The 20,631-nt window shown below is 40.3% G+C and overlaps 1 protein-coding gene across 1 annotated transcript in view; it reads left to right on the forward strand.

Annotated features, from left to right (window-relative positions):
- Window positions 1-20,153: 20,153 nt before the first annotated feature.
- Window positions 20,154-20,631, forward strand: part of SLC30A8 (solute carrier family 30 member 8) — a 39,923-nt gene continuing 39,445 nt past the window's right edge. Inside the window, exon 1 of the mRNA XM_055432476.2 lies at window positions 20,154-20,224. Coding sequence (XP_055288451.2) covers window positions 20,154-20,224 — 71 coding nt within the window. The remainder of the gene's footprint in view (window positions 20,225-20,631) is intronic.

Below are 20,631 nucleotides of genomic sequence, written 5' to 3' on the forward strand. Positions count from 1 at the left end.
AAGAATATATTCTCTCAGGAATTGCTCTACCATCTTAACCTGACCACCCATTCAGCCCTTCTTCCTTTCTCTGTACTGCAACCTTCCCTGCTCCCCACTCTAATTATCATCTGGTCCAAAGTGAGGTCATTAAGCCTAAGTTTCATTCTACATGGCTAATACCCCATTCTTAAGATGCTCTCAGAAGGCCTAGTGTCTTGAGAGGTGGTAGAAGCTACAGTATTAGGAAGGCATGGTGCTATATGAACATAAAATGTCAGGTGTTTTTACAGTATTGTCTATGGTATGTGGGCTTTTACTGAAATGGAAAACAGGGTGTCATAATTGCCATTTGCATTTGAGGCTGCTTCATTGGGTGTTTATACGCATCCAAGTTACTTTTTAGTAACTAAGGCTTAGAAGCAGTGACGAGACTGGCTTTTGTGTGGCCTACATACTCTAATTGGTTTATACTAGGGTCTTAATGTGGGGGAAATGAGATCAAGAGACTTATTTGCAGCTTCAAAGATTGGGCCCTGGCACCTTTAATAACAGGTATTATATCTTAGGAATTTGTGGAGAGTTAGGCAATATTCTAAGAACTGTTCATATATTATCTCATTTAATAACCACAACAATTCAATAAATTAGATTCTGTCATAATCACTGACCTTTTACAGCTAAAGACCTTGATTATACCACTTGCCAAAAGTTACTTAGCTCATGCAGGGCAGAACTGGGATTCCAAGACAGGCTTTCTGCTCCTATGACTCATACCCTTAACTACTGCCATATAGCCTTTCCTTGTCTGTATCATCATAGTCTCCAACAGCTGGCTCACCATCTCTGACTCTTCATCAGAGGTCTGACACCCACTGAAGGCCCCAAATAAACTCATAGTTGAGACAGGAAAATTTGAAAACGATTTCATGCTCTCATTTCGTAGGCCTTGGTATTAGGTTCTACATAACACTTGATCTCTATGTGCTCTCCTAATCACTCATGGAAGCCCAAGTCTCCCTTCTGACAAGTGTGGACCAAAGAGACTTGCAAGGGCCCTTGTGTCCTTAATGATGATCACAGTCTGCCTGTATTCCATAGAGGACCTCAGTCTCCATTCCCCTCCACAGAGCTCTGCTCCTCTGTATGGGAATCCTTGAATCAGTTGCTCCCTAAATCGTGACTGAGATTGCCAGGGTTTCTGACATTGTCCTGGGCATTTGTCCCTACCATCAGAACACACACTGCACAGCACAGGGAATTGCTGGACTTGGTAACTGCTGCAGCATCAGCAGTGAGCATGTTGCTTGGCACAGAGTTGACATGCAACAAACATTTGTCAAATGAATGAAAGAGAAGCTTTTGCATCTTCTGTCTCACCTTAGAGGGCAGGTCTCAGGTCAGGCTCCATCTCCTCCGCCTTCACTATTTACTCCTTGCCACTGAATAATTAACCACCCTCTCCTGGGCTCCAGTTTTAATACATGACAATAGAAATGATACACCAACTTTTAAGCTTTCCTATTTACTCAGATGACACAGAGACTAAAGGTCTATTCCTCTGACCAACAGCCTTCATGTTTTAAAAATATGGCTTCCTGATTTTATGTAATGAATAAACAGACATCAGAATGAGACTAATGATATTTTTATAAACAGACCATCAATATTAAAATAACATGATGGAATCTTTAAATGTACATTAATTAGAAACCTGAACTAATTTCATTATTAGCCACTAATACCTTGGGGACATGATCATACTTCTTAAAATACTGAAATGTAAGTTTATGGTATTTTTTGTGTGTAAAGCATCATGAAAATTTCATAACATAGAGCAGTATTTGGTTTTCAAAATTATAGTTAAAGAAATCACTTAAAGAAATTATACTTAAAGAAATATTTCACTTCATCATGTTTAACAGATTTTTTGAGGTATGATTTATTACTTGTTTTATGTGTTCACTTCAAGGCTTTTTAGTACATTTATACAGATATGCAATATAGTCCATTTCTAATTTAGAACTTAATGTTCATTCTTAATATACCTCACATACAAGATAGTTGCTCATTTTAATTTCTCAATTCACTTTGAGATATAAGAGTATAGACCACTGAATGGACACTGAAGATACTGGGAACCATCGATGAAGAAAATGAACAAAGAACCTGCATTGGGTCTTGTTGGCCAGTAAACCTGTATATTGACTTGCTGTGGGGAAACCTCCCTTCTGTTTGAGTTTGAGAATCAAGTGTTTGGTTAGTTGCAACTTGATAGGCCCTTGATAAGCGATGTCCAAGCAGAAGCAAAGCTTGGGAAGCCAATGGATGGGCAGAATAATCCACTAATTCCCATGAACAAATTCTTCAAAAATGATGCATTTTCAGGCTTTGAGACTCAGAGAGAACATTGTCAAAAGGAAGAAACTGTTTTTGACGCTTAGTCCCCTGAGAGTAAAATATGGTATAAGGGGATGTAGTCTTTTACTGTAGGGAGAAGTAAGTAAGGGTTGTGCTAAGCCTTTGTGATAAGAACACTGTACAGTAAGCCCCCTACATATGAACCTTCAAGCTGCGAACTCGAAGATGTGACTGTGCATCTGGTTCTAGCAAGGTGCCAGAACCTGTGCCATCAATGTCAGGCGTGAGTGAACTTACACCTTGCCTTCCATCTCCTTTTACTGACCATATACTGGCTCCCACCTCCTCTCCCTCTTCCAGTCAGTAACTCTTCTTGCTTGTTCACTTGATGCCAGCCCCTGTATGCCAGCTGTTGTGCTATACTACTATACTTTTCAAGGTACTACACTGTAAGATTTTAAAATATTTTATTTTTTGTGCTTGTTTTTTATGTGTTATTTGGGTGAAAAGATCTTCATGACCCAGATAACCACAATGGTGTGATCACCCACCTAGAGCCAGACATCCTGGAATGTGAAGTCAAGTGGGCCTTAGGAAGCATAACTAGAACAAAGTTAGTGGAGGCGATGGGATTCCAGTTGAGCTATTTCAAATCCTAAAAGATGATGTGAAAGCGCTGCCCTCAGTATGCCAGCAAATTTGGAAAACTCAGCAGTGGCCACTTTTCCAGGACTGGAAAAGGTCAGTTTTCATTCCAATCCCAAAGAAAGGCAATGCCAAAGAATGCTCAAACTACCACACAATTGCACTCATTTCATACACTAGTAAAGTGATGCTTAAAATTCTCCAACTCAGGCTTCAGCAATACGTGAACTGTGAACTTCCAGATGTTCAAGCTGGTTTTAGAAAAGGCAGAGGAACCAGAGATCAAATTGCCAACATCTGCTGGATCATGGAAAAAGCAAGAGAGTTCCAGAAAATCATCTATTTATGCTTTATTGACTATGCTAAAGCCTCTGACTGTGTGGATCACAACAAACTGTGGAAAATTCTTAAAGAGATGGGAATACCAGACCACCTAACCTGCCTCCTGAGAAATCTGTATGCAGGTCAAGAAGCACCAGTTAGAACTGGACATAGAACAGACTGGTTCCAAATCGGGAAAAGAGTATGTCAAGGTTGTATATTATCACCCTGCTTATTTAACTTATATGCAGAGTGCATCATGTGAAATGCTGGGCTGGATGAAGCACAAGCCGGAATCAAGATTGACAGGATAAATAAATCTCAGATATGCAGATGACACCACACTTATGGCAGAAAGTGAAGAAAAACTAAAGAGCCTCTTGATGAAAGTGAAAGAGGAGAGTGAAAGAAGTTGGCTTAAAACTCAACATTCAGAAAACTAAGATCATGGCATCCAGTCCCATCACTTCATGGCAAATAGATGGGGAAACAATGGAAGCAGTGAGAGACTTTATTTTTTGGGCTCCAAAATCACTGCGGTTGGTGACAGCAGCCATGAAATGAAAAGACGCTTACTCCTTGGAAGAAAAGCTATGACCAACCTAGACAGCATACTAAAAAGCAGAGACATTACTTTGCCAACAAAATTCCATCCAATCAAAGCTATGGTTTTTCCAGTAGTCATGTATGGATGTGAGAATTGGACTATAAAGAAAGCTGAGTGCTGAAGAATTGATGCTTTTGAACTGTGCTGCTGGAGAAGACTCTTGAGAGTCCCTTGGACTGCAAGGAGATCCAACCAGTCCATCCTAAAGGAGATCAGTCCTGGGTGTTCACTGGAAGGACTGATGCTGAAGCTGAAACTCCAATACTTTGGCCGCCTGATGCAAAGAGCTGACTCATTTGAAACGACCCTGCTGCTGGGAAAGATTGACATCAGGAGGAGAAGGGGACGACAGAGGATCAGATGGTTGGATGGCATCACTGACTCGACGGACATGAGTTTGAGTAATTTCTAGGAGTTGGTGATGAACGGTGAGGCCTGGTGTGCTGCAGTCAATGGAGTTGTGAAGAGTTGGACAGGACTGAGAGACTGAACTGAACTGAACTGGGTGAAAAGTATTATAAACCTATTATAGTACAGTACTGTTTAGCAGATTGAGTTAGTTGGACGTACAAACATGCAGAACTCGTTATATGTGGGGGACTTAACTGTATAAGTTAGAAGAGGCCAGGTAGCGCTGCAAAAACAAACAAGCCATGGATCCCAGATGCTCACAGCAGCAAAGATTTGTTTCTCCTTGTTTTATAAATCTAGTGCAGGTCAGTAGGGAGGCTCTGCTGATTCACCGCTGTCTTTCAGGCACCCAGGCTGAGGCAGATTCAAGTTATACATAGGTTTTTATGAATGTCACAGCAGGGCAAACAGTACTGGGGGACCTCACACTGGCATTTCAATATCTCAAACAGAAAGTAATTCACGGGACTTTCAACCTCAGCCCATTGCACTGAATTATCATGCAGCCTCAAGGGGGCAGAGAAGTCTACCCATGTGTCCAGAAAGGGAGGAGAATCAAATATCAGGAAATGGCAGTAAACATCACTACATATATAGAACTTTTAATGAAATGAGAGGGGAAATATTGTAATACTAAATAAAATTCTAGCATCAGAATTACATTCAGTAAGAAAAGTCTTCTCATTTGGGAAAATACCTCGATAAGCATCTCAGCCTGAGGGTTGAGAGCTGACTAACCAGGCAACAGAAAATAATCCCTGGATTACTCCAAGTGTGATAAATTTAAGAATTTGCTATGATTCCATGAGGAAGAAGAGAAAAGAAAAAGAATAAAGAGATAGGTGTCAGCAAGATGCAGAGACAGATGAGATGAGTAAAAGTTCATAGAAAACCTTAAACCCTTTGGTAAGATACCTGAAGTCATGAGAACAACGATGATTACAGTTCCAGTTTAGAGTTTTCACGTGGCTGCAATTTAACTTCCTTCATCTTTGCCTTCGGTCTTCGGTCAGTCTGCTACCTTCATCTATCTGCTGTATGCACAGATCTCTTCTGTGAAAAAGTGAAGGGGAGTTTCTTTTCTGGTTTAACACAGAAGCAGAACTTGAAGGCAGACATTCTCCCACTCTTCCTCATGCCCTTTCTGTTCCACAAAAAGTTGCCAAAATAAAGGGAAGATTATAGATTTCCATTGACTATGGAATTTGGGGTTAAAGCCAAATCTTTCAAGGAGTCAGGAGATTCCTGGTTGGTTATATCCACATAAACTCAGGATTTTATCAGGATAAAAAATGTGGGTATTTAAGAAATTTTTTGTTGCATTTATTGAGATTCTTGGATCTGGTCCCCAAATCTAGAAATGTAACTTGGTTTTACAGGTTATTGTTCTTTCCTTTTTCCTTTTCCATCCTCTTATACTTTTCATTATTCCTCTCCACTTCACATGAAAAGACACCACCCCAGATTTTCATGATTCCGATGTGGTCCAGTGGAGCAACCAGGAGTTTATGCCACCATTTTTTCATCATTACCTCTGGAGTCTTAGATAACAGGTATATTTTAGGATTGTCTTTCCAGCTCAAAAAAATTCACCAAATGTTGGTGTAACTGGATATGCACCTGGAAAACTAGTGCCATCAACGGGGTGGTGTTATGGAGTAACGACTTCTATCACTAATGGCTCCCAAGACTTGGGAAAACAACTTGGCTAGGACACTTGGAAATGCAAAGCGTCCTGCACCAGATTTTGGCAGGTAGTTGTGCCCTCTTTTAATTTCAGCTACAATTATAAGGATAATAAAATGGAAAAACAAGTATTTGTGCAATGAATAGGAAAAGCCAATTAGTTTTGCACCAATGAGAAATAATGCAGAGCTCATGTCTTATTATAAAATTGGCACTTTCCACATATATTTTTAAGATGTATATATACTGTCCAAATGTACTTAGAATTTAAATAGCACTGGAATATTCTGTAAGTTTTAGTAAAGTAAAGGAAATAAGCAATAAAGTTTCTGAATTTTAAGAAGAAAACTAACTATAATATGATCTAGGTGTATAGTAATTTAGTAAATATCAGAGTTGTGGGGTTTTTTTGCTTCCATAAATATGTTCTTCATGATCTTCTCTTCCCTTTTTCTGTCTCCATCTGCATCCAAAGGAAGTATAGATATATCTAAGGTTTACCAGCTAGCAGTGCAATTTAAGTTTTAATATAAGAATTGATGATTTTGAACTGTGGTATTGGAGAAGACTCTTGACAGTCCTTTGGACTGCAAAGAGATCAAACCAGTCAATCCTAAAGGAAATCAGTCCTGAATATCATTGGAAGGACTGATGCTGAAGTTGAAACTCCAATACTTTTGTCACCTGATGAAGAACTGACTCATTAGAAAAAAAACCCTGATGCTGGGAAAGATTGAAGGCAGGAGGAGAAGGGGAGAGGATGAGATGGTTAGATGGTGCCTCTGACTCGATGGACATGAGTTTGAGCCAGCTCCAAGAGTTGGTGATGGACAGGGAAGCCTGGCTGGCATGCTGTAGTCCATGGGTCGCAAAGAGTCAAACATGACTGAGTGGCTGAACTGAACTGAACCCTTGCCAGCTCCAATTTTTTTTTTTAAGGCAGAAAAGTCCACTCCATTGTAGCTTTTTTCCATCCTAGTTGAAACTTGACAACTAGCTCTGAAAGTGCTTTGTGATGTTTTTTCATATTTGATAAGGCACAATTGCCTATCTGATTACAGGCTGATTTTACATGTGAAGAATTAATATGGATATCCTTTGTTTACTGAGCAATTACTATTAGCTTTATATGTGAAATTCATTTATTATAAATAATTGGATTTAATCTTTATAACAGTCCTATGAGAAAAATTTTATTGTCCCCATTTTATAGATAAGAAAACAGGCTCATAAAGGTTATCATAGCCTGATTAGTGAGTAGAGAGATACACAAGTCTGCTGCTGCTGCTGCTGCTGCTAAGTCGCTTCAGTCGTGTCCGACTCTGTGTGACCCCATAGACGGAAGCCCACCAGGTTCCCCCTTCCCTGGGATTCTCCAGACTAGAACACTGGAGTGGGTTGCCATTTCCTTCTCCAATGTGTGAAAGTGAAGTCGCTCAGTCGTGTCCGACTCTTAGCGACCCCATGGACTGCAGTCCACCAGGCTCCTCTGTCCATGCGATTTTCTAGGCAAGAGTAGTGGAGTGGCTTGCCATGTCTACATGAGTTCAAAAGGTTTACTCTGGGATCGACATGTACACACCACTATATTTAAAATAGATAACCGACAAAGGCCTACTGTATAGCACAGAGAACTCTGCTCAATGTTATGTGGCAGCCTGGATGGGAGGGGAGTTTGGGGGAGAATGGATACACGTATATGTATGGCTGAGTCCCTTTGCTGTCCACCTGAAAAAAATCACAATGTTGTTAATCAGCTCTACTCCAATATAAAATGAAAAGTTAAAAAAAAAAAAAAAACCTAGCAGGCAAGCAGAGTTCCTGGAGATGGTATCATGCAAATTAATTTTAACTTCATCATCACATGAATAAAGAGATCCCTGGCAAAGAATCTGCCTGCAATGCAGGAGACTCAGCTTTGATCCCTGGATCAGGAAGACCTCCCGGAGAAGGGAATAGCTACCCACTCCAGTATTCTTGCCTGGAGAATTCCATGGACAGAGGAACCTGATGGGCTACAGTCCATGGGGTCACAAAGAGTTGAACACAAATGAGCAACTAATACTTTACTTTCAATGCTTAAAAAACAAAAATGTTTACTCTGAATCACAAGTAATTACAGTACTCTGAATGTAATTCTTACAAGTATCTTTCATTCATCCATCCAACCATTCATGGAATCATTTATTTTTCCATTCATTGAATTCTAAAATATTTTATTCACCCATTCTCCCACGATATACAGGATACTGTGTACCATGAATAGGGGATACAACAATGTGAAACAGCAAAGTCCCTGATCCCCCAAGAGCTTACATTCTTGTAGCAGAAGATGAGAACTGAAATAGAAAACAAGGGTGACATGGATAGTGAGAAGAGCTCTGCAAGGAATGAAGAAGGGAGGTTAGGTGGGGCTGAGACCCCACTGCTTTTCACAGGAGGTCTGAGAAGGGCTCTCTGAAGAGGGGCTAACTGAGCTGAGACCCTCAAGATGAGAAGGCAGCATCCACATGCATGGCCAGAAGGAGCAGTGTTCCAGAAGAGGAGGCAGGGTTGGGGAGGTGTCTAGGAGGGCCAATTCCAGGCAATGGAAGCTTATTCTTATGAGTGCCCATTTAAAAATCCAGATAACTTGTTCAGTGGAAATTATCCACAATCAATCCTACACCATGCTCTTTTCTAGAAGACAGATCACTGAATGTGTCCTCTAGTTTTTGTTGATTAAATTAATGCCACCATGACATCTTCAGGTGTTCAGTTTAGATAACTCTCAAGCCTATTTACTGTATGTACCACATTTATTTTTGAGACCTAGGAGAAAGGAGCCTCATGTGGGAGTTCTTAGGGGAAAATAATGGGCACATCACACATCTAATTAGTTTTTTCACATTATTTAATGTCTCAGTTACTTTTTTTTGGGTAGCTTTCCCATTTCCTCTCATCTGCTGAATAATAAGTTGCTGAGTGTTTGTAAACACTGCGGTGAAGAGTAATAACTGAAATTCTCCATGAAAGAGACCTGCAATGTTGAGTGACAGGATAATTCTGCTCTTAGGGTGTTGGAAGAGATACTGTATCTTGTGCACTGTCATTACTTCCCCAATTAGAGGAAGCCAGACAAGAGTCACCTTCTTGTGACATTTCCCTGAAAGACAGGAAGATATTTGGATTCATATGACAAAATAAATGTTTCATTTTAAATTGTCTAACTCTTTCAGAACAATGTTATAAGCATCAATGTCTGTCATTTCAGGCTCTAAGAGAGAGATTTTCTTTTCAGAGCTGTGAGCAACTGTAAGATAATGCATGATGTGTGGTATTATTTTTGATTGACAGAGCCAGATCTGATAATCCAAGAGGCTAAGATAAGAGGTGCTAATTTTTAATGTTGGTGTACAAAATGACTGGGGATGGTGATGTTCACTTTAATATTCACTCTCTTCAGGTTTTGTGGAAGAGTATTATATATATATATATAGTTAGTAAAGTCTAACTATATATATTTTATATATATATATAGTAAAGTCTTTCTGTTGTGTCTGACTTTTTGCAGCCCATGAACTGTAGCCTGCCAGGCTCCTTTGCCCATAGGAGTCTCCAGGCAAGAACATTGGAGTGGGTCACCATGCCCTTCTCCAGGGAATCTTCCAACCCAGGGATCAAACCCATGCCTCTTATATCTCCTGCATTGGCAGGTAGGTTCCTTACCACTAGCACCACCTGGGAAGCCCATGATATGTGTATATATATATATATATATAAAGTATAAATATGTCCTGGGATATGTTTGCTGGTTTGTAATGACTATGGTATGTCACCCAGTACTGGACCAAATGGATTGCTTTTTAAAAAAAATTTTCTGATGTGGACTGTCTTAAAAGTCTTTATTGAATTTGCTACAATATTGCTTTGGTTTTAGGTTTTGTTTTTTTGGTTGATAGGCATTGGGATCTTAGTTCCCCAATCAGGGATCAAATACGCATCCCCTGCATTGGAAAGGGAAGTCAACCACTGGACTGCCAGGGAAGTCTCAGGATTACTTTTTAAAGGCAGTCTCCCCTAGATTATAAATTCTTAGAAAGCAGGAACCATGTCTGTCCAATTCACTAGAACTTAGGATGAGCTTTGGGGCTTAGCCATTAGCAGCAGAAATTTCATCAAGGCTTGGGAGGAAGAGGAGGATGAGATGAATGTTAACTGTTGGACTGAACAAAGAGCTGAGTTGTCTCTGGGGGCCTCTGGCTATCTTCTTTTACTTTTCTCCTAATGAAGAGCAACTGCTGTGAACTTTAGCCTGTTCAGTTTGCTGGTAAACAAGACGAGAGGTGGGACATGGAACTGGACTTATTGGCTGGTGGAGGTTGTGGGACAGCAGCCACAACCATCAGATTGTCTTGGTCCAGTAGGGAGAGGACAGGCCTGGGAGTCTCCCAGCAAGAGCCAAAGGAAAGACAATAGCTTTATTATTGATGCAACCTTAGGATTCACCAGATAGCACTCTCATAAAAATCGGGTGAATTTGGTTTAAAAAGTGTGTGTAGGACTTCCCTGGTGGTCCAGTAGATAAGAGTCCACCTGCCTATGCAGGGGACATGGGTTCAATCCATAGCCCAGGAAGATCACACATGCAGTAGGGCAACTAAGCCCCCGCATTGCAACTACTGAAGCCTGTGAGCCCTAGAGCCCTTGATCCATAACAGCAGAAGCCATTGCGATGAGAAGCCGGGCACCACACCTAGAGAGTAGGTAGCCCCCACTCACTGCAACTAGAGGAAGTCCAGGTGAGGCAATGAAGACCAGTGCAGCCAAAAATAAATAAATACATACATAATCATAAAAATTTAAAAATAAAAAGGTGTGTGTGAAAGAACTTTTAGGTCCGTGAAACTGTGTATGTTACTATAATAGAGGACACATCCCATTATACATTTGTCCAAACCCATAGAACGGACAATACCAAGAGAAAGCCCTAATGGAAACACTTTGGGTGTAAAACAGATGTACCACTCTGGGAGGGATGTTGAGAATGGGGAGGCTTCTCATGTGTGGGACAGGGTATACGAGAAATCTGCACCTTCCACTCAATTTCTCTGAACCTAAAACTGTTGGAGAAAAGAAAAAAAAGTGAAGTGAAAGTGTTTGTCGCTCAGTTGTGTCTGATTCTTTGTGACCCCAAAGACTGTAGCCTGCCAGGCTCCTCTGTCCTGGGAATTCTCCAATCAAGAATACTGGAGTGGATAGCCATTCCCTTCTCTAGGGGATCTTTCTGAACCAAGGATTGAACCCAGGTCTGCACTGCAGGCAGATTCTTTACATCTGAGCCATCAAAGAAAAGAAAATCTATTAATAACTAAGAAATGACATGTAAATAATCAACTGCTGACAAGTTTATAAGTCATTCCTCAAATACACATTAATTTGGACTGCAAAAAAAGTTTGTGTATGTGTGCCCATAAATGCACAAAAAATTCCATGAAGATATTCAGAATATTCTTAAACTTGGTTTATTCCATCTTAGCCTAGGATGTTAGGTAGGAGGATTTACCATCCATTGTCAATCTTCTTGAATTTTAAAGATGTTTTGCTGTGTATATGTATTCTTTTTAAGTTAAAATATGTTAAATTTTTTATATAGGTGGTATTTAACTTCTGGTATGTTTTATTGCTTTTATCCATAAATGACTTCTCAATATTTAATGTATTTAACAATATTAAAAACTCTGCAAGTGTTTTGTTATCTCTGAAGGAAGAAAGGGATTATTTTTACTCAGAAGAGTCTTCTGAAGTGGCTTAGTACTATCATTCAATATTTTCTGGCTAGGAAATTGGGGTAGAAAGGAGCAAATGTATTCACTGGCACGTTGAAAATTTGTAAAAAGGACAGAATGAGAACTTGCAGCAGCCAAATTTACAAACTGGGTGCATTCAGCACAACAGTGTGGTCAGTGTAGCGGTGAAATCAGTTAAAACTGGGCAGCCGGGCTGGATACAGGTGTCAAATAAGCTAGTCCTGAGGGCAATATCTTCTCAGAAGAGGGTAATGCAGGTGAGTATATCTTACTGTCTAAGCCATTAGGTAGAAATTAAATTGCATCTTCAAAGCAAAGAGTTTGAATTAGTAGGAGATGACCAAGTGGGATGCCCGAGGCCTGTAATCTGATCAGCCAATATTGGAAAGGGTGTATTTGGGCAGACAATGACTCCACTATGTTCAAATATTAGAGCGAACCAGTATACCTTACCTTAGGGGTGGGGCCTGGTCTTTATTAAAAAGGAGAAATGACTATTTCATAATTGTTGTTGTTTAGTCGCTAAGTTGTATCTGACTCTTTTGCAACCCCGTGGACTCTAGCATGCCAGGCAAACCAAACAAAAACAAGCATATAAGTACAGAGAACAGAGTACTGGTTATCAGAAGGAAAAGGGGGTCAGGGAAGGACTGAATGGGTAGAATGGAATCAACTATATCATGCAGAATGAAAGCTAAATTTGAGGGCAATAAGCATGCTATAGGATATACAGAAATAAAAGTATAATATTAGGGGCTTCCTTGGTGGCTCAGTGGTACAGAGTCTCCCTGCTAATGCAGGGGACACAGGTCTGATCCCTTGTCCAGGAAGATCCCACATGCTGTGGAGCAACTGAGCCCCTGCACCACAACGACAGAGCCAGTGCTCTAGAGGCAGGGGGTCGCAACTAGAGTCCACGTGCTGCAGCTACTGAAGCCCCTGCGCCCGACAGCTCACGCTCTGCAATAAGAGAAGCCCCCACAATCAGAAGCTCATGCACCACAACTAGAGAGTAGCCTCCACTCACCGCAACAAGAGAAATGCTCATGTGACAACAAAGACCCAGCACAGCCAAAATTAGTATTCAGTTCAGTTCAGTCGCTCAGTCGTGTCCGACTCTTTGCGACCCCATGAATCACAGCACGCCAGGCCTCCCTGTCCATCACCAACTCCCGGAGTTCACTCAAACTCATGTCTGTTGAGTCGGTGATGCCATCCAGCCACCTCATTCTCTGTCGTCCCCTTCTCCTCCCGCCCCCAATCCTTCCCAGCATCAGAGTCTTTTCCAGTGAGTCAACTCTTTGCATGAGGTGGCCAAAGTATTGGAGCTTCAGCTTTAGCATCAGTCCTTCTAATGAACACCCAGGATTGATCTCCTTTAGAATGGACTGGTTGGGTCTCCTTGCAGTACAAGGGACTCTCAAGAGTCTTCTCCAGCACCACAGTTCAAAAGCATCAATTCTTCGGCGATCAGCTTTCTTCACAGTCCAACTCTCATATACATACGTGACCACTGGAAAAACCATAGCCTTGACTAGACGGACCTTTGTTGGCAAAGTAATGTCTCTGCTTTTTAATATGCTATCTATTAACTAATGTTAAAAAATACAGTATTGTACACATGAAACTTATATAATGCTTAAACCAATATTACCTCAATAAAAAATAAATTAAAAAAGAACTATTCCCCATTTGCCGACAGGAACATCCATAACAGATGATTCTAAGAAGTAATGGAGAATTAGTACTCATTGGGACATTACATTAATCATAGAATACATTTCTCCTTCTGTTTCCTTCGGTAGAGAATGGCCAAGGGGTATCTGAGTTTACTGTTTACCAGCTCTCTTGGAAACTAACTTGTGACTAGGAAATGCAGGTTATGACAAATTCCATTCTAACCAACTTCTATCAAAAATTCTTCAGACTGTTTTGCCATATTGATTTTTGTTGCATAAATAAAGCTTAAACTATAGAAGGACATTAATTGCCATTGTCTTTGCCTTGGGTATCATTTCTGTAGCAGTTTAATCTGAATGTTTATAAAGTTTAAAATGAAATGCTTATTCAGTGAATGACGAATTATCACAATTTTGGTGCAAACTCAGAGAAACATCTTAGTTTTAGATTCTGAAGGCTAAAGGAGAATATTATCTTAGGCATATAAAAATCTGCTGCCAAAGACAATATTTTTCAATGATGTGCTGTTTGTTAGCTGGTTATAATTATATATTTTCCTTCTTTTTCAGAGTTAGCTGACTGTGAAGGAAATGGAAATTCCCATCATTTCTCACTGACAATATCTGGGTGAATGAATAGCAAGTCTTGGGGTGCAAAAGGTAATAGGATGCCTCACTTGCTGTACTGGATGCAAATTCAAAGGACTCCTACCCTGGCGGCGGTGGTGAGCTTTGCTACAATTGAATTAGAAGCATTTAAAAATGTGGATTCACTGAATGGAAATTCACTAATACCAAAAGAAGAGATGCGTTAGCTGAGATGCCCTGTAGTTGCGCTTCCAAGCAGAAAACCCAGCTGCTGTCCCCTGATGCACTTTGAGTTTGACGTAAAAAGCGATGGCTCAGTCTTTCAGGGGAAAGCTTTGAGGAGGCTTTTGTCTTGTCTCCTGGACTATCTCCTGAGAGGCAGGCTTGTCAGCCTCGAGTCAAATAAATCCAGGCTTCACGATTTGGAGGAGAAGATGAGTTATGCCTTTGCTCTCTTCGCATTCATTTGGGGCCTTGCTGTGAAAATCCTTCTCCTAGGACGAATTATCAGCCCCTCAAGACTTCACTAAAGGAAAGTAAACTGTACTCATGTTCTAGATAATGAAAGAGGGCTTTCTTTCTTTCTCCCTCTCTTTATTTTTTTAGATTCAGGAATTCAGTGCTTTGGTTTTCAGTGATGCTCTGTGTATTTATAGATCAAGGAGCTAGAATATTGGGAAGCATGCTTTTGTTTGCCTTTTGTATTCCAACACCTTAAAATCACGGCTTAGGTCCTTGGGGCCTTCACTTGTTTGCCAATGCAAATAAAATAGAGAGACATGCATTGTGATGAGAGTATGAAGCCAGCAGAAAGCCGCCCCAGAGTTTGCAAGACACAATTATATGTAACTTGGGAGGTGCCTTTAAGGGTTAAATAGTTTAAGTTGCAGAAGACTTGGAAAAGGAAGCATGAGACATGTAGACTAATCAATAAAATATACACTTCGTAAACATTTAAACCACCTAGCCTCAATATTTCTCCCCACTAAAACACTGCTTGTTTATTTTTGTATTATTTATTTGCATCTATCACACTTAATAAAATATTTCTTTTATTGTTTTAGTATAAATATTTTATCAAGTCTTTTTTTTCTCAACAAATACAAGTTGCATTTGCACTGGAACATTGCTACGGTTCATCTCTTTAAAATAAAAATGCCTGATCCCCTCCCCTGCCCAAGGAATTATATAGTCCCAATTTATCAAGAAAAAAAATAAAACTTAGATGGCTTTCGGTACATTTTCAAGTAAAGTATGAAATATTGGCAGATGCTTTTTATACATGTTCGCTTTAGAGTAAAATGAAATTTTCATAATGTTCTTTAAAATACAATCCAATTAAATTTCCAGTGTGTTTACAAGCTCCTGGATGGAACTTTTGAAAAACTCACACTGTAGTAATAACCATAAAACCACCTTGCTAAGAAAATGCTACCCAACTCAGAAATAATACTTTCATAGTCTGTGAGGGAATGCATAAGTCCAGAATCTTTAGTAGGTGATTATATGGATGGAGTCTGCATTTTCTCTCCTGTTGTGTCCTCTTTATTGAGGACACATCCTGAATGGCACTCTGCTACCACATGGGAAGGATAGGGCAGGCACGAATCTCTTATTTGAGGAAGTTCATGCCCAAGAATTTGAGGCATCTACTCAGAGTCATCCAGCTAATGGCAGGTTCCAGTTCCCAGGTCTTTTCCCCAGAAACCTCTACTTCTATTCCTTGAGTTATTCTTAGCCTCTACTAAGACTGGGGTCAATTTCTTCTGGACAGCTAAGGTATTATCCTTCAGTTCAGTTCAGTCGCTCAGTCGTGTCCGACTCTTTGCGACCCCATGAATCACAACATGCCAGGCCTCCCTGTCCATCACCAACTCCGGGAGTTCACTCAAACTCATGTCCATCGAGTCAGTGATGCATCCAGCCATCTCGTATTATCCTTATACATGGCCAATTAAATAGCAGCTTACATCTAGATAAAATTGGTTACATGGCAGATACTACATGGAGTACTGTTATACACAGTATCTCTTTTACTCTTCATAAGAACTCTGTAAGATAGATTCTAAATAATGTCCTCATTTTACAGATGAGAAATTGAAAACCACAGAGGTCAGAAAAGTTGTTCAAGGAAAGAAGAAAAGGGTCAAACCAGAAACCGAAACTAAGTCTGTCTATACATTTGAATAGACAGAGGAGCCTGGAGGGCTACAGTCCATGAGGTTGCAAAGAGTCAGACACGACTGAACAGACTTAGCACGCATACATTTGCAAGTCCATACATTAAACCAATCTGATGCATGAATCCCCAAAACATTATTTTGAGAGAAGGAAACCATATACAAAATATTGCACACTGTCAATACCATATGATTCCATTTTTATGAAGTTCAAAAACAGGTGGAACTAATCAATGGTGACAGAAATCAAAGCTATTGTTTCTGTGGGGCAGGACACTGTCTGGACAGGGGACAAGAGAAATTAAAAAACAAACAAAATCACTTCATTCCACTGCCTCTACACACAAACAACAAGGATACAAACAGAACAAAAATCCACATTTGTATTTAAAAACAAGCACATTTTCATATGTCTTTGTAAAGAACAGTTATATGCAAACAACATGAAGTGTTCCTGAAATAAGAATTTAAATTTGGGGAATGAAGATTGTGAGAACTCATTACTTTAGTGTGTAGGGATGATTACAATGCTTTTGCGTACACACATCCTTTCTGCAAGTAAAATAGCAAACCGTGTGTAAGACACATGTGTAAATTATTTTTCCAGATGTGTTAGCTACCACGTGTAAAATCCTATTAAGAAATTTTTGTTGACAACAGCTAGCATTGGGGAGCAAAACCAGACCTTTGGTTGTGTTAGTTATGTTCTTGTGGCTGATAGAATATTTATTCCCAGAGTTAACTGTCATAAATTGTATTTTGCCCCTTCAGTTGCTACAAGCTTGTGATGGAGAGTGGGCGGAGAGGACAACCTGTAATTCAGGATGGTTTGAAAGCTGGTTGCCTAGGAAACTGGGATAAGCAGCAAAATGCCCACCAAAACCAACTGTCAACAAGATAGGGGGTTTTCTTTTTTGATCTGTGTTGCTTTCCACATACATATTTTGTGACTCACATGGAGTGGCATCTGATTTGGGCCATTAACCCCTAGTGGTCAGTGTAGGCCTAAGTGGGCCAAAGGTTAGTCGGGGAGGGTGGGACATTTTTCATAAACAATATACTGACAACATATGGGGGGAAGGGAATTATGGTGCAGTTTAAAAGGGGTTTATAAGATAAGATAATCAATAGATATTTTACATAACATGCATGCAGTTCTTGATCATAACTTTACATCTAAATTTACAGCAGCAAAACTTACTTTTCTTTAATATTAAAATTTTATTTGTTGTAATCCACTATTCCCTGCTGTTATACTACTTATACCAGAAGCTTTGATTTACAGTCAAGTAATTATCGTCAAGGGTAGTACTTGGGAACTCACAAACCTTTGATGAAAATAGTACCTAATTTCCCAGTCCTTTTAAAGTATATGCACACTTAACTTTTTATTTTTAAATGTGTCTCACATGCACACACATGCATTTTAGAAGTATGGATATATGTGTGTGTGGTTCCCTGGTGGCTCAGACGGTAAAGATTCTGCCTGCAATACGGGGGACCCACATTCGATCCCTGGGTGGGGAAGATCCCCTGGAGAAGGAAATGCAACCCACTCCAGTAATCTTGCCTGGAGAATTCCATAGGCAGAGGAGCCCTGCAGGCTACGGTCCATGGGGTTGCAAAGAGTCAGACATGACTGAGTGACTAATACACACACACTCGTGCATATATATTTAAGTAAAATCATATGAAACTGCTGGGTCTACAAAAATGGCAATTTTATATTCTTCAACTCATGAACGATCATAGAAGACATTTTTTTCTCACCTTTTTTGCTTGGATCCCTGTTTCCTCTTTTCCCACTTCCACCTTACCCTGTCTATATCAGCTCTACTCTGCCCTTCTCACATATCCCCACGCTATCCTCTTTTCACTGGCAATTCACATTAATAACCGTGTATGTATGTATCTCCATACTCATGGAATCATGAACTCAGCTCTCCTGCATTGCAGGCAGATTTTTTACTGTCTGAGCCACCAGGGAAGGCCCATGGAATCACAAACAGGTACAAATATATCTGTGCATCTGCATGCATGCCAGCCACCAAACTCATCGTGTGAAACCTCAAACTTCCAGATTGCTTTTCTCTCTGTTGAAAGCTATAGTTAAATACTTTAATTCCTGCATTTAAATAATACTTATCTCCTCTTCTTGGCACTTATCTTTAAGGGATTTCAGCCTGTTTTTAAGTAGTTGCTTCACTTTTTTGATACTCATTCACTTGAATTCTCTTTCTTTTATTATGTGCTAGAAACTACTCACAAATGATTCAAGCTGTAAAGTATGGCAACGGGTCACACAATTCATTAGTCATTCTTTCCTTGTTTCTTACTTCTGCCTCCACAGAATAACCTATTATTTTGCAAAGTTAAGAATAAGGATGTTAGAGAAGGAAATACTTTAACACCAGACCCAGAATTTCTCCTGTGAAGAAAAATGGCTTCCCAGAGCCATTTCTCTGGTTTCCATCTGTCAGAGCAGTTAATGATCAGGTAGGCAGTGGGGCCTCATGAAGAGACCTTAGAATTCACGTTAGAGAGGAGAGCATTTGAAAGCTTAAAGAGACAAGAGGTACAGCTTCACGGCAGATGTCATAGGAAACCTCAGCCACTCAGTGAAAGGTGACTTCTCCCCTCACTGTCTATAGTCATTGCCATTGATTTCCACTCTCCTTCCAGGAGATAATATTGATTTAATGGTGGGAGATCTCTGCTCAGTAACATGGGTAAATCCCCAGGGTGCTGGGCCACTGGGCTACTCCAGGGCTACACCACTCTGAGTTTTCTCACTAGGGAATTAGTCTCGACAGAGGGAGAAGGAGCTCAGGACTCAGAGGTGGAGGGTCTACGCCCTCTTCTCCACTCTGCCCTCGCCTGTCCCTGTGTGCATCTCCGTAGTTCTTGGGTGCTCTTTGGGTCACACGTAAAAGTCTGCTGTGTGACCAGGCTGTTGTCCTTGGGCCATGGTCCTTTCTCTTATTTGGAAAGTTCTTTGTCATGAAATAAAAGGTCAATTCACAGGAATTTGGGGGTTGAAGTTCTCTAGAGATCAAGTGAGAAGACTCCATTTCTAACATCTGTGATGGGTTTGCCTGGTAGGATCGGCTTGGGCCCATCTTTTATCCTCAGCCAAGGGCCCCCTGGCCAGGGAGAGCACAGATCATTCTAGTTCTTCTGTGACTGAGGGCTGTTATTTATTTAGAAGCCGAGACTGCCCTCCTCCTTCCTGTCAAAAGGGTTTCAAAGCTGCCGCACCAGGAACTGTTTCAGATTACAGATTTCAGTGACTAACGACCCGTGTCCTCGCTTCAAGAGTGAAATCCCCAAATGGTCCTAGAAGAGAAGAGAAGTAAATCGTGACAGCTGCTTAGAGGGCATTTTAGAACAAAATCCCAGGAGAAATGCTTTTAGGTTCAGAGAGAGACCTCCCCACTCACCACTGAAGAAAAAGAAAATGAAACGTAGGGGGGAAATAGTTACATACAGAAGGTCACTGTTTGCAGCTCACTCAGGTGTGCTCTGAAGACCATCCCCCTACATCAGCAATTAGTAGTTGACCCTTGAGCTCCTCTACCTCCCAGAAAGCACAACACCATCAGATATCATGGGAAGTACACACACACACAGACACACACACTCCATATGTTCCTACCTGCAGGAAACAAGTTTCTGTGGGTGAGAGAATGAGGCCAGGTGATATTTCAAACAGAGTATAATTTTAGCAGATCTATCAAGAACATTGATGTGGGAGGCTTCTTACTGTAATCCCGGAAGTTTTTTCATTTTTTCTTTGGAAAGTGTGAGAACAATTGTAACACTGCTTTGCTTCCAAAACTGGACAGTGAGTTAATGAGCAGCAGCCGCTGACACAACAACAACAGCCAAAGCTTTTATCCTGGCCACCATGGAGTTTCTTGAAAGAACTTACCTTGTGAATGACAAAGCCACCAAGATGTATGCCTTCACACTAGACAGGTAACAGTCATCTGATTCTGCTTCACAGTTTCTGTGTCTTGAATATTCACAGAGTTCCTAGAGCCTACTGCTTCAGACTTGGAGACTTCTGCTGTTGCAACCTAGGGACATTTTGCAAAATTTTATCAACTGTTGATCGACTTGTATAATTTATATTCTGAAAAGGTCATACTCTGTATAGTTGATTTGATTCCTTACATATCCTGAGTGCATGAAGGATACATCTTATTAATATATTTTTATCTGCAGATTTTCTAAAAAATTGATATATACAATCTAATGTGTTTACCTTTCTTTCCCTAAATTATTCCCTCTTTTAAGATGGTAAATTTTAGTAAATTATATTTAGGAAGAATTAAGGTTTTTTTCAACTATGTGGCAAATTGTGGTTACACTGATCTTAATTG

The sequence above is a fragment of the Moschus berezovskii genome, chromosome 16, assembly GCF_049115385.1.
Source record: "Moschus berezovskii isolate FMDL1 chromosome 16, NW_MosBer_1.0, whole genome shotgun sequence".
Classification (NCBI taxonomy): domain Eukaryota; kingdom Metazoa; phylum Chordata; class Mammalia; order Artiodactyla; family Moschidae; genus Moschus; species Moschus berezovskii.